The sequence below is a fragment of the Apus apus genome, chromosome 4, assembly GCF_020740795.1.
Source record: "Apus apus isolate bApuApu2 chromosome 4, bApuApu2.pri.cur, whole genome shotgun sequence".
Taxonomy (NCBI): Eukaryota; Metazoa; Chordata; class Aves; order Apodiformes; family Apodidae; genus Apus; species Apus apus.
In genome coordinates this window covers 14,028,692-14,044,076 of record NC_067285.1, presented here as the reverse complement: position 1 = coordinate 14,044,076, position 15,385 = coordinate 14,028,692, and the positions used below count along the sequence as shown (strand labels likewise).

General features: G+C 40.1%; 1 protein-coding gene across 11 annotated transcripts in view; it reads right to left on the bottom strand.

Annotated features, from left to right (window-relative positions):
* Window positions 1-15,385, bottom strand: part of BTRC (beta-transducin repeat containing E3 ubiquitin protein ligase) — a 119,435-nt gene that overhangs the window by 58,703 nt on the left and 45,347 nt on the right. For 9 of the 11 annotated variants that reach the window (XR_007889327.1, XM_051617467.1, XM_051617470.1 and 6 more), the window contains 2 exons: window positions 12,498-12,575; window positions 522-611 (listed from right to left, as the gene is read on the bottom strand). Coding sequence is in view for 10 of the 11 variants with exons in the window: in XM_051617467.1 (XP_051473427.1) it covers window positions 522-611; window positions 12,498-12,575 (168 nt within the window). In the remaining variant the exon portion in view is untranslated. The remainder of the gene's footprint in view (window positions 1-521; window positions 612-12,497; window positions 12,576-15,385) is intronic. The other 2 variants (XM_051617473.1, XM_051617472.1) reach the window with 2 other exon arrangements.

Below are 15,385 nucleotides of genomic sequence, written 5' to 3'. Positions count from 1 at the left end.
ATCTACTACAATTCTCAAGGAATCACTTTTCTCTGATGGGCTAATATATCTATTTTCTTACAGTTCTGACTGCCGTATCTCCCTTTTACCTTACATACAGCATTCACTGTATTTTAATTGAAAGGTCTTTCTTTTTTGCACCTTCCCTCTGGTAGCTAAGAAAGGAAACCATGACACAAAGAGAGCTCATACAGTATTTTTAGCGTATATCCAAACATTTATCATTTGAAGTTGCCACAGCTAATTACACGGCAGGCACAGGTCATCCCTCTGGAAAAGCCTATTACTTGTGGAGCAGAATGAAAACTTCAATCCTAAATATCTCAGGATTCAAGTAATCATTTCCAACAGAGAAAACCAGCAAGTCTGAAGAAAACTCCACACTGAAGGACAGAAAAGCCTACCTAAAACACTTGCTTTCTATTTAATTTTTTTTTCTAACTGTAATTTTTAATAGGACCTTTTTCTAGATTAACAATCTGCTAAAAAATCCTGAAAACCAAAACTGTTCTCTTACTTACTTTGGCCACACAATTTTCAGTCTTCATAGCAGTGCTTCCTAGACATACTGTTTCCTGGTTTAAGCACAGTCTGGCACAGCTGTTGTAGGTCTGCAGAAAGATTAAAATGGTTATGAATTGAAGAGTATGATTTTCTTTCAGGCATCACATTTTTGGCACAGGAACCCACAACAACTCTACTACATTTCCTTTTTCCCAAGGTGTAAATGTCTCGAACCAAAATAAACTACTTTACAGCAAAAGCCTATGTTGAGGGCATGGATGTGCTCTGAGAGGCTATGTACAATTGTATAGTTTTCAGATACAGAGAAGAAAAAGAAAAACAGATTCTTCCTCCTCTTCTCCTTTGAAAAAGGAAAAAGTAACTGATTTCAATCTCTTGGTTTTTCATAAAATGCTGCATAACTGAACCAATAAAGCAAGATGATTTCTACATGCTAGTTTATCACAGTGCGTGTCAACCATTAATAAACATCCCCCTATCTTTGTCAGGTAAAAACATATGGGGACAGTAGAAAAGTTATACTCAGAACAGAGCAACTGCAGGACACATCTCACTTCTTGTATTTAATCTTCCAAATTTTTGAAAGCTTTTTCTGTTAAAGGAGATTGTCTTTTTTCTTTAAGTCATACACTGTTCTGCCCAGGGGACTCTCACTGAGGCTGCAGACTTCAGAGTCTTTGCAGGACACAATACTCATAATCTATCCCATTTTAAACACAGCATACGAGCAGTACTTATGAAATGTGCTTAAAATTACACTTTGGTTAATCTGGCTCCTTGAACTAAGATGTCTGAAGAATTTAGAAGTTTCTAATGGAGACCCTCCCCCCTACTTTCAAAACCTTTCAAATTACTACTTGATTAAGTTCACATTTTCTACTAGTAGGAGGAGCATAGTAGCACCTAAGAGCTCCAGTGTCAGATTAAAACTCCCGTCCCTGTCACCACTTACAGGAATCTGCTCACAAGCAAAAGTGGCAGCCCAAAAGCAAGAACAAACTTGCTTCGTTCCAAGAGTAGTAACTGGACCACAGAGATGTTGCTACCTCAAACAGTTGTTTGGGGAAAATCCAGGAGGAAAGAGAAAGAAATTAAACTTGCTACAAAGACATTTCCAAGAGCCCTAAGTAAAACCTAGTAACATTCATGATATTTTTAAGATTGCCTTAAGGGGAGGACACACTAAGATTTGTAGTGAACTGCCCATCAGTTCTTTCCCTGTGGTATTCACTGGCAATCTCTGAAGATCTTTCTTTCAGGGCTTGCTACAGATTTCTATTTGTTCAATTTGAAACTAATTCAACCTGAAACATGCCATAGGTTACAAAACCTGCGGGCAACACTGGCATGCTAAGGGCTCCTAAAACTCCGCCTCTGCTTCAAAGCTATGTCATCTGAGCCAGACTCCCTCCATGCTGAGCACCAAACAAATGATCTCCCCTCTTTGCCCCTCTGCCACAGGCCTGACTCCACACAAGACGCAGGCAGCAGCAACACACAAACCAGCACAAGTGAACTGAGTGTTAGCAATCAGTTTATAACATTATTCACCTAAGTTCTTACAGTCCTCATTAAGCATTTCTTACTGTCCACCACAGGAAATCAGTATACTGGCTCAGGTGGAGCTGTACTGGTCTTGCACACTACAAACACTCCTGCGGAAATTCAGGAAGTCATAGTCCTTTCCATCGTATAGTCCTTTCCACCCTACTTACACTTTAGCAGTTCGTGTTCTATTTCTCAGTGAGCTCTCTAACCAGAGAACCACCAGTGATGGACAGGAATGCAGAATATCCTAGCTCCAGCAGATCTCCTTACAATTTTTAACATTGGTATCTGCTGCAACCAGCAGCCAGCTAGCAACTTCTGACTCTGGACTCAGAAGGATAAAATGAAAAATTCAAATGTGAATCCTTTCCAAGTGATGTGCTGATGAACAGAGTGCATCTTTCAGCAGGGGAGATTCAGATTCAAACTGGGATTAGGCCACAAGCAAAGAGAAGTTTGATGGACTCAACTTAGCCTCTTGCAAATATTTGCCAACATCATAAAACCATCACTCTGGTATGCAGAGCACTTTCTCCTCAGAAGAAAGATCAGAATGGCATAAACTACTATAAATTGTAGTTTAGATGCAGTGGCTCAACTGGTGGGCAGAAAGTTGACACCATCTGCTTTGTATTGATGTTCAGACAATACCATGTAAACCTCATTTTATAAGCATCATGTTAGTTAAATTCAAACAGATTCTGAAGGCAAAAAATCATAAAGAGTTGAGAAGTTTCTTTGTTCATTATTTACATTTGTGTAATTTAACCCATTTATCATAAATCTGATTTCTTTCATTTGCAACTTAATTCCTAAAATTCCTGTAGCATTCTTTCTGCACACCTTATCTGCTACATACTGTAAATTTTATGAGGAGCTCTGACTTGAAGAAAGCTAACTCTACTTTGCAGATGAAAAGCTCAGCCACAGAAACAACTACTGAAAGCAAACAGAGAAAGCCTGTCGCTCCATGAACTGAACCATAAACTGAACTCAGATCCTGTCAGGTTTTTTCCTCCCAAGACAGGTATGCACAAACCTTGGTAGCAAGCCAGCTTTTTAAAAGCTGGGCTCAGCAACAGGCTTTCTCTCACATTTACAAATGGGAAAGAGCACATAATGGAAAGACACAATATGAAATGCTAAACCTAAAAGCCCTAGAACTTTCTGAGAAGGACAGAAGTGCACTGTTACACTATTTAAAAGTTATGTGTATGTCAGAATGTAGATACAAATAATTATTCCAATGTCTTGCTTAATTTTTATTATTTTCATCTACACAGTACGTTTTGGTGTGTACAGCACCAGCAGAATTTCCAGCATAACTTGTTCATCAAATCCCACAATACCAGGACTAGTGACACTTGATGGGACTAGCATAGCATAAATATAAAACAGATACAATTCACACAGCAGGCAGTGAACTTCCTGAGCTTGCTGCCCCAGGACACCATGGAAACAACATCACCAAGTGGAAAAGGGATTAAGCAAACTCATGGACAGCATGCCCATAGAGTACTCAGCAGAGATATCCCCTGACACGCCTAGTGCAACAGTGGTAGATGCTGCAGGAGCAGAAGGCAAATGCAGCATACAGATCTGTCAGATCCATTTGCTCTCATTCAACAGCATCTTCCACTGAGAGATGTGGAGTTGGCACTGGACAAGCGCACACTGGGTCTCACTGACCTTGGCATTCCCATGTTCTCAATATCTCTCTGCCCTTTCACAACATGCCAACGATACTTAAATCCCTCTTTCTCAACCTTTTCAGCCACAGAAAGGAGACAAGAACATGCTTTTACTGTGAGAATCACCTTTTACACAGTAATTTCATTACATAAAGATCTATTTAAGTGCCAAACTACCTGAGTACCATTTAGTCCGTCAGCAGCTCTTTGTTTCTCAATAAAAGTAGTGGGGGGAAAAAGAAAATTAAAAGGAGCAAGTAGAATGGATGCAACCCATCAGAACACAGATTTGAGAATAAAACACAGTGATCTTCAGTTCAATGTCCATTATTATGTTCGCAAAGTTACAAAGTTTTGGTTTTATTTTCACATTCTCACAGAAGAATTTTCACATTATTAGACATGTGGCATGAATAAAAAGAAGATTAATGTGTATGTTCTACAATTTGTTTTAAAAGGTTTAAAGTAAAACCTCAGATGAAAGTCTAGATCTCCCTTATAGTCCATGGGGGAAAAAAAAGAGGTAATGTCATGCTACTCAGTAGGTCTCAATGGAAACGTCTTGATATTGTTGCAAAGAAGCTGCATATGGTTCACAAAGTCAAGCCATGAGAAGCTGGGACAACGTATCATGCAGGTAGTACTATGTGACTGCCCTCTTCTAATGTTTCTCTCTAGGCAGCAGTTACTGGCTATTGTGAGACACAAGATTACTGCTGGACATAGAGGTTTGATCTCATCTGGTATTGTTATATTTGTGTTTGCACACTAAGAGTCACTAGTGAATAGACCTAACTGAAAGTAGAGTGAATATCATACCAAGTAATAATGCAGAGCCCTACATTTTAGGTGAAATATTTGACGGTGTCTTCATGCTAAACTGCAACATCGGATTACCTTCCTTCATTCGCTCTGATGCCTATGGGAACACTAACCTGGAAGAAAACCAAGAAAATTAAAACCAGAACCAAGCCTCAGAAAAGCAAATTTCTCAAGCTCACCTTTAAAACCTGACTTTTACGAATCTTGTCTAATTTGCACCAAAACCGTTCAGGTTTCTCTTCACCTTTCATCAAGATAAGAGGTTCTTCACCAAGGAAAAGTAGTCTGAAATGGTAGCCTAGTTCAAAGCCATGGGCAGATAGCTTTGCGTTGGAGTGCTTTAAGATGTTTTTATATTACATATAAAGCATGCAAACATAAACCAGTTTGTTGAAAACTACCCTCTTTGTGGAAGCTGGCTGTAATTCTGAACAAGTTTTCAATTTTCACACTGCTGCTAGGGTAAAACATTTTAAAGAGTTTAATTTTTACAGTGGCTTCAATGACACAAGATTATCTAACAAAGTAATGGTTAATCAATAGAGGGCTTAGTTGTCAGGTGAAACATATAACACACTAAAAGGGATTGATTGCAAGGCTCCTCCTTATTTACTGGGAGGTATATATTTAAAATGACACAAACTTGTTACCAAGCCGCATTCCTTTAACCTTGCAAAAGCCGTTTGAAAACAGTGTTAAGCAGCCCTATAGCAAAATAAGCTCTAATGAAAAAAAAAAACACCCAACAAATATATGGCAGCACCAAATCATGTCAGAAGCAGGGGAACCACAAAGCTGTATTCGCTCTCAGCCAAAGGCTTAAAGTGCCACAGAGACGATAGACTATAGTTCACTAAAGATAGAGCTGCATCTGATCTCATTCCATAAGTGTCTTTGGCTACATTTTTCTTTTTAAAGAAAGTATGATCCTCCTCTTTGACATAAACACATAAACATTTCTACTCTTGTCTGTGTAGCTCTGGACAAATGCTGAATGCCAACCTGAAGCCTCAAACCCCAGGAGGAACTGTGTGTGTGTGCAGCTTTTCTGCCAACTTAAATCCATTTCTTTGGCCATTTACTCCTAGAATCCCCAGTCTTTGAACAAAGCTCCACTTTTTAATAGAAGCTGCAACCCAGGAGTTCAATAAGATTTCCCCCCCAATAGTTAATAATTACATGATTTATCAGAGAAAGATAACACTAATAAAAACACAGCAAAAAGACAAACCCCATACGCTCCCTTCAAATCATTTTCCGGGAAAAGATTATTAAGCTGTTCTTTTTGAACAAGGGCTTTTGTAGCTAAGCACAAATTGCCAAACAGTTACAAAAAAAAAAAGTTATTAGACTCAGAAGAATTCTGTAGAAGTGGGAAGTTATATAAACAAATCACTCCAGCAGATTTGGAAAGATCACTTTCATCTTACTTAGAGTCTTAGGAGACTTGCATTAATTACCCTTTAAAGGTCTTTCACATGGACTATTTAAAATAAATGCAATTTATTTATTTATTTCAAATGAGGTGCTTCTTCTGAAAGAATAAAGTAATCTCAACAAATTTAAAAACGTTTTTATAAAAAGGCAATTAAAAAGAAGACTAGAATTAAGTCAAGCTGTAAGACATTATCCAGGACTCACTGTGATTATTTTCTTAAGATGAAATTTTTGCTATCCCTAGCCCAGCCTTGGGAAGGGTAGTCTCCACACAACGTTTTAAGACAAAATAAAGACCAGCTAAACAAAAACATTAGATCATTTGCAGGATTTTCCCTAAAGCACAGTTTGTCATACTACAATTACACCTTGCCGACTGTGAAAGCCAGAGTCCTTAATATCGCCACTAGAGGGAAGACGTGGCATGTCTCAACACATGGCAATGGAAGTTGGGGAGTGGGTTTTCTTGAGCAATTACCATAACAAAGCTCCCTTGGCTGTGTGTACCTTCTAATTACTCCATACAATTAAAATGACTTACCTAAAACAAACAGCGGGGGGAAAAAAAGGGGCCCCTAAACCAAAAAAACTCAAGACAATACAAACAAAAAGCTTTACTTCAATCTGCTCGTTATCTGAAATCACATTAAAGCTGAAGATCTTTTTTTCCTCATCCATCAATTTGGGGGCAGGAGGGGGGGGGAACAACAAAAAAGAGTATGCCACAATGCCCAAACACCACAGGGTTGTTCAGCGATTTAAAAGCATTAAAACAAACAAAAACAAAGAGAAGGAGAAGTGGATCTCTTGTTAAAGAAGAAAAAAAAAAAAAGGAAAAAGGAAATGTCGTGGTATTTAGCCATCTGGTAGCTGCTTGAAAACAAATTGTCCTCAAAAGAGCAGAAATACAGTATGTCTTCTCTCAGTTCACTGGCTTATGAACCAGGCTTTTTTGTTTTTTTAATACAGGCATAGTAATGTTAAGACTTGTGTGCTGCTGCTTTCACTTCCCTCTTGTCCCACTGTGCAAAGATAATCATGGTCACCCCAACCTGATCCAGTTATTCCAACTTGGATGCATTATTTACAGTCTTTTGGGATACATCTTCTTGGGCCCATTTTTCAAAAGCCCTCAGGATTTATTTTTTTTTTTCCCTGATAGCTACTTGCTGATTTTTAAACCCTTAAATCTTTCATTTTATAAGGCACATCATTAAGGGAAGATGGCAGCCAAGTGATTTTTCTTTCCATTGACAATTTGTGACATTTTTCCAGCAGCGTGCAAGGTGTTGAAAACCTGGCAGCTGTTACCTCCTGGGATGAAGATCCTTTTTTATCCTCCCTTGACAGTTTAACTCAATGGGTCAGCACCTTTAAAGACTGCAAAGTACCACTGAAGTGGATGGAGGCTTGAATTACTGCTCTCTCCCTAATCAATGTAAACCCTCACTGCAGGTGAAACTCTTCATCTATAGAGGTGCATGGGGGAGGAAAATGTAATGCCCTGAGCCAGATGGTTTTTGTCTTGTTTTTTAAAGAAGAAAAGAACAAGCTAACAAGGGGACAGCTACTTTGTTAGCTTCTTGGCCTCTCTCATGGCTTTGGATCCCCAGGGTTCCAGCCACACAAGAGAAAGAATACAGAAAAACATAAACACTTAAAGAAATATAACTAGGGGGCTGGCAACACGCTGCTTTCAAAGAGTTGAGAGCCCTGTTCAGAGCTTTATTTATCACTGCCCACGTTCTTGGGATGGTAAGTGGACATGGACACAAAGGGCAGGGGGGAGCAGACAACACTTGCAATTTACTCAATTACAGAGGAATGCAGAAATGCGGTGGGGTGACAGATTCCTATTAGCACTAATGCTGAAAGAGCCCAGTGGCCTTACTGCCACAAGGCAGCACGCCCATTGCAACTTAAGACTCCAGAACAACCCACACCTTGGCTACTTTTTAAACATGCATTAAGTCCCACAGAGGAATGGAAATTATTTTTTGTTGTTTGAAAATAAAGAAAAAAATTAAACAGAATAATCTTAAAAGTAAGACTAAGAATGCATTTGTAGTAATTTCAGGAGGCTTTTCAACCACCTTACAAACTGGCATTAATAGTGTAAAAGATGAGGTAACCAGGAAAACTTTACAGACCAGGTATATCCTGCCTTGCCAACTCTCCAACAGAAGGCAAGTTCAAACTGCAGTGTCTTCCTCGCAGGGAGGGAGCTAAAGGACCCTCACTCTCTCCCCAGTACATAACTTTCCGCACAGTTGAAAAGGGCTTCAAGTCTGCATGGAAGAAACACTTTTGAGGAGGAGAAATACGCCTGGAGGGGAGCCCTAAATGCAGGATGAGGGTACCAGCTGGAAGTAAACAGTTGATGGCTGCTACTTTCTGTCTTTCCTTTGCTCTGCCTTCTTTAACTGTGATCTGATTCTTAGTTTGCTTGTATTGGCTTTAAACTCTTAAGATCAAACTATGCCTATTTTAACTTTGAAATAGCGCCTAGAGCGTGTTTTAGGTGCCACATGTAATTTTACAAAATTATCTCAGATCTGTAAGAGCGAATTTAGGTAATATTCCACACCAAAATGGTAAGAGGTAAAATTCTTGAAAATGCTAAGGGGCCTGTTTGAATGGGGTAGCAGACAGGGATTTTTTTCCCCCGGACTTCCATCTGGAAGCTGACAGAAAGACAGCAGAGTGCAATGTGAGGTTTGCAGGAGGTACAGCACAGCAGCCTCGCTGCTGCCAGCATTTCCCCACAAGGCACCTTCACCCACAGACAAACCACAGCAGCAAAAGGCACTTCATTATTGCTGCACCGAAGAGAAGGGAGGGAGGGTTTTAAACAACTTGCATTGTGCCTGTTGTCTTTAAAAACCAGCGGGGTAATCAAGTTCAGGGCAGCCCCGGACAGCTGCCCTGTGACCTATTCATGCTGACCCCCACTATTCATCACTTTCCTTAGGACTATGAGGGCAAGCTCCCAGGGAGTGACCACCACAATAGACAGATACGAGCCAACAATAATACGGTTCCTGCAAAAAAACCAGATGGCACTGCAATAAATTTACAAATCTGCATTCATAGCTCTGTTAAAAACACCCAGAAGCTAAAAGGCTGGAGGGGCCCCCAGAGAGCTTCCCCTTCCCAGTTTCTAAAGGCCAGCTCACTCCCCAAGACTATTGAGCTCATGTTCTTCATAAATAAAGAATGGAGACATAGCCCTTAAAATAACAAATGCCTGACCTAATCAATCTAGTGTTTGGGTCTAACGCTAAATGATAGGCACTGAAAACTAATTATGTTTTTTGGCAAGGAAGTTGAATTAAAATGGAAACACACAGGTTAAAAAGGCACTGAAGCATTTGTGAGTCCCTTTGAAAGGGCAGCACACACACACACACGCTCACACGCAGGGCTTGAAAACAGGAACCTGATTCAATAACTCATGCATTTATTTTTAAAATGAATCAGATTAGTCCCATGTGTGACCTGCTGGTCCATCTGTATGAGCTGGACTTAATGGGCACTCTTCTCACGCTTACTTCAGTTTGAAGTATGAGAGAGATAAATTTAGTTTAATTTTCAACAGATCAAGCTATCCATTTTCCAAATGGACCATCTGGATCAGCCTATTAAAATTAATTTATAACTTTGTAGTGTGAAAATTCGTTTGTTAGCTTAAATAAAGTTGCCAAAAACTTTTGTCACTTGTCATTGTTTTTTCTAAAGTGTTTTCATACTTAGATTTTCTGTTTACCCCTTCAAAACATAATTTTGTCACATCAAGCACTCAACAACAACTGAATGTTTGAATCCTTACTGTCATAGCTTGTATCTTTACACTGTTCCAGCCAACAGCGTCAAGTTCATTGCCTTTTTCTGTTTCCTTTCCCAATGCTAATATCCATGTCCCTCCTACCTTCATATCCTTCGAGCACCTAAGAGTGGCTGTGCCTCCCACTTCCAGCATGCCAACAACGCAGCTGCACTCACTGAGACTGCTGAAGTCACCCTTCTCCATAAAACATTTTAATCAACCTGTTTCTCCAAGTAAGAGGTCCTTAGCACTGAGCAATGGGTGCCTTCAGCCCCTCCTTACAACCTCAGATGCTTAAGTAACCACCACACCTTCCTATTATCTTCATCTCCTGGTATGTCTGTTCCACAAACCCACCCTTTATGGCTAAGGCTGCATACCAGCACAGGAAACAAGGCAAGAAAAGGTAATGCATCTTTACATAAACTTGTCGACAGCTGAACATGTCAAGACATCACATATTCCCTGAAGAAGAAGAGCCAGGAGACCTGTATGGTTAAAGAGGGAATTGCTGGGCAAACTCAAGTGGAAGAAGAGAGTCTACAGATCATGGAATGAGGGGCTGGCCAGGTGGGAGGAATATAAGACTGTTGCCAGAGGATGTAGGGAGGCAACTAGGAAAGCCAAGGCCTCCTTGGAATTAAGCCTTGTAAGAGAGGCCAAGGACAACAGAAACATGGTTTTACCAAAGGGAAGTCAAGTTTAACCAATCTGATAGCCTTTTATGAGGACATAACCAGGTGGATAGATTATGGTAGTGCAGTAGATGTGGTTAATCCTGATTTCAGTAAAGCATTTGACACAATCTCGCACAACGTCCTTGCAACTAAACTGAGGAAGCATGGTCTGGATGATCAGGTAGTGAGGTGAATTGTGAACTGGTTGAAGGAAAGAAGAGAGTTGTGGTCAAAGATGGAGACTAATACAACATCTCAACAATGTCCTGAAACACAGCCAACCATCTTTGTCATGAACAACATCCTTGTAAATTACTTTAAATATGAAATATTTAGACAGTACCAGTGTTTTTTAGGTGTATTCTTGATATCTAGGCACCTTGGTTACAATGAATTGTGGGCTGTGGAGAAGACAGCTTTCCCTGAACACTAAGAACATTTTTGCAGATTGAAATATAATGGAAAGGAAATTCAACTCAAGAAACCATACCTTCCTGATCTGTAGAATACTGCTTGTAAGTAATTGTCTCCTCCTTAAATAATAATCATGATGAAGGACTCAGTACAATGAGAAGGCACACATGACAGGTAACTTGTGTTACTTTTGACTATAACATCTCCTACTATGAACTTTTTCTTGGAGTAGAGACATATGCCTTATCTTGTTGAACCTGAAGGCTTCCCATCAATAAGATAACTCTAGGATGAGAAAAACCCAGTTTTCTGGTGTACCCGTGTAACATATTTAATCAATTCTACAAGGTAATTTTCTCAGCAGTATCTGGGACCTCACTCATTATCATAGCATATTGCCTCTTGTCTAAAAGACTGACATGAACTATGTCTGTTAGATGGACCTGTCTTAGCCACGGGCAGTTCTTCACGTGACACCTACTCCCACAAACTGAAGCACTTCTAATACTATGTTTTTTTAAAAAAAAACACAACACAACAAAATACCCTACTCCACCACCCTCTCAAAACCAACTTGGAACACATACTGTATCAGAAAGATACTCCTTTCTTTACCATGGTTTTGACACACACTTCCTCTTGGAAATAGCAGTGGGGCAGTGTATTATGATCCTATTCTTCTGTCTGAGACTGCAGCTCCTGTAGCTAAGATGTGAAAGAAAATGTGCTGATTCTTCACCTCCTGCAACGTGTGGCCTGGGGTACTTACTTCAGTCACTTTCATCAATGGTTTTCCTCTGATACACCAGGCAGCAAACTTGGGCAGCTGAAGGACAGACATATTTTTGTTTCTGCTGCCTGCAGGTTGCAGTGGGAAGAGCAAGGTCCTATGTAAAGCAGGATCTGAAATCACTAAATCCAACTTAAATTCCAAAGAAATCACAAGCCAGGCCCCATTTGTTGACCACAGGCATTAAAAAAGTAATTTTTCTGAATTGGAAAGAAGTTTGCATTACTATATACAAAAGGCAAAGAGATCTTGTTTTATCAGTCTACCCTTTCTCCTTTCTACCCATTAGTAATTTATATGAGTGCTGAAGAAACAAAAGTAGGCAATTTTTCAGGTTATTAACCTGGAAATCACCTCCAAGAAAATTTCCCTTCAAGGACAATGAAAATCTTACTTGTTCTAGAACACTTTATGATTCTTGAACGCACAATTGGAAGGCAAAATATTCTACAAACAAGACAGGAACAACTACAGAAGAAAAACCTGAAGAGGTCTTGATAAACATCAAATGGAGGAAGGTAAAACTAGAGAGTCACAGCTGGCTGCACTATGCAGAAGTCTAGATTTCTTCAGGAAGAGTCATCAGACTCTCCAGAAAGCTAAATCTGCATGTCTGATTTTTCTGGGTACAATGTTACTCATTCAGACTTCAAAAGAGAAAAGAAAGGATTTCCATGACCACAACTTAGACTTCAATTTCCAGAAGCATTTAAGGATTCAAATAGCTAGAAAGTTTTATTGCATTTTTAAAGAGACTGATCACATACCTGTCTAAGTGAATTCTTCTCAGGAATGATCTTCCTAGGGGGCTCATCATTATTACAGTCTTCTCTTTCAGAGGAATTCTGTGAAAGAAAGTAAGCTTTAATTCAGTTCTTAGCCCTAATATTACTCTGCAAGGAGAAAAGAAAAAATATTTGTACTACACAGACTGTATTTTACACATACAAATACTAGAGGCTAATTTGTACTTTTAAGCCAAATAGCTGGTTATGGCAGGGAAAGAATTTCTCCTCCTCAACACAACAATGCACCACTGTGGAGATACCTGCTAAAGAAGCCTGTGCTTTAGGGATTTACTCTGAAACTACCAATAATGGCCACTTTGAAAAGCTGAAATGGTGGTTTGATCAGCATAGCAACACCAGTGCTCCTGAACACCCTGGAATAACTATTTAAAACAGTGGAACCTGTTGAAAACAAAAAAGGTTGTTCATGGGTGCAACACTTCCCTGTGCCCCTATGCTTTTAATCTGCCTAACAATTATAAATTGCACTGAGTCTGTCTGTCTGCCAAAAATCACAAAGAAATTATGACAGAGCTAAATACTAGTAAAAGAGGTAGTCAGGAGATTCTTAAAAAAAAATAAAAATTGTGTAGGTAGTGTATGATACTATGGCTAAACTCTTCCCTCCTGCCCCTGACTGTTGGCAACGTAAAATTTCCCGGAAGACTGATGCTCCAAAACTTAAGATGCCATCTCCAAAAAAAGAACATCAGTAAAAGAAGAGAAGGTGGACAAGAAGACATAGAAGGGCTTTTCCAGCATGGCTAAGAAAGACCACTAGCAGACTTTTGCCCTGTTAACCTCATGATTGAAACCAATTATTACTTGCCTTAGAGTAAAGATGGGCTACAGTTTATCTCAGGACATGAACAGTCTGTAGCAAATGTTTGGTTAAAAACTCCTGGGTATGTGGGAGAATCCTGTCCTCACTGCCAAAGTCAGATACTCTGGAAGACAGCGGTCCTTTGCATGGGTTCAGCCATGGTGTTAACAGAGTAATGACAGCCAGCTTTGGGGGAATCCCACACACACATCTAAAATCAGTTTGATCACCACAGTATTCAGAGCCTTAGGCCACATTCCCACAAATTCAGTAGTGAGCAACTAAACAGGTTTTAAAGAGATACAGAAAAACTGCTTAGGGAGAGCTCTGCCAGGAAAAGGGTGGTTTTCTAGTTATTTGGAGACAAGCTCAGGAGTGTGCATTTTAAGGCAGAAGTTGCATTATGTATCTTTCCCCCTATGTCCCCCAAATAACCTGTCCTTCCCTGAGCACAGCTCTGTCCGGTTTCTTGCAGAGCCAGCTTCCAGTCCAGCACCTCAGGAGACAGAAGTAGCATCTGTTGGCATGGGAGGAGCTGGGCCCTGTGAATGGCCAGTGTGGCAGAGCAGGGCTAGCAGAAAGCAAGCAGGCTGCGGGAAGCCATCAGAAGAGCAGTGTGCTTGTGTGCCCACTGCAGTGCTGCGTGATCAGGCACTGCCTAGGCAGCTCAGGCTTGCTGGTCTGGTGTAGGGGAAGAAAAAGCACAGCCAGCAGGCACAGGACAGAGGTAGAAGCTGTTTGCTGACAAACAGTAGATAAGCAGGGGGAAACACAACAAAAAAAATCCCACTTGGCATGTAATAAACTGGTCAGGAGGATTTTGTGTAAATCAAGGCTTGCAGACCAACTAGTGATTCTAGATGTGTTTTTTTTTTAAAGAAGACACAGAACTTTCATGGTACAATGACATCCAGGATGCTGTAACAAGGGTTTTATAATGGGAATCAATCCTAAACAGGCCTGATAAATTGCTGTTGGAGGTCAGCTTTTAATAGTTTTCATATGAGGCCTCAGCCAGGACCAAGTTATTACATTACAAGCAGCTTAGGAAGGACTGTGATCATAAAAACATACAAGCTAGAATCACGTATCTCCAAAAAAGGAAGGTCAAGTACTAAAGCTGCTCTTTTCTGCTCATGAAACAGTTTAGTAAGTGGTTAATTCAAGTAAGGAGTTTATATTTTGTCTTTTAGAGAAAAAGACCAAGTACAAGAAACATAAAGATCTGAGGTGAATTACTATACCTTTCCAGGAAATACATTTTGTTGGGCAGGTGTGTGAGGGGCTGTTTACTATTTCTAGATGCTTTTTCAACATCCACACCCATCCCTACAGTAGGTGCCAAAATTATTTCCCCTTCCAAACAATTTATCTACAACAGTGAAATCCTAGATTCTTCTTGCCTTTCAGAGCCATTAAGGATCCTCCCTCAAAAAACATCATTAAGCAGAAAACCCAGTGCTGCTGGTGAACTGTCAGCCCTTGTTTTGAAATTCCTAGTTACTGCAAAGCATCAAGTTATCTACTTTTTCCTTAAGCTTAGCATCTAATTTTAAGAGCAAGCAGAGGACCATTTTGCATTCATTATCTTTATAGGTGGCAAGGCTAAGAGGTTGGCTGAACAAAGACCAGACAAAGACTGCCAAGTGCATATGGTGGTTCACAGCTTGGCGTCTCACCATTCTGCAGCACCAACACAGCAGCTCCGATAGCAGACTATTAAAGAGGAGCGCTGCTCGTGCACTTTTGTCGACAAGTAAGTTACGCTTGGTGAAGACAGAATGACTGGAAAGCATTACACTTAAGAAAAAGCACAGATGTTTATAACTCCCGCTCATTTCTCAGGAATAGGAAACCCATCAATCCTGGTGCAGGTAAAAGACCCTGCATATTTCAGGACTAACTGTAGCTGGGTGGAAACACTTAGGGAAACACTTAGCCCTGGCCATGGGAAGAGCATAACGTAATTGACTGAAACAGTACATCTATATATTTCTCCTTGCTGAACAAGGTGGGAGGAGGGATAAACATGTGCGAGGTCAGA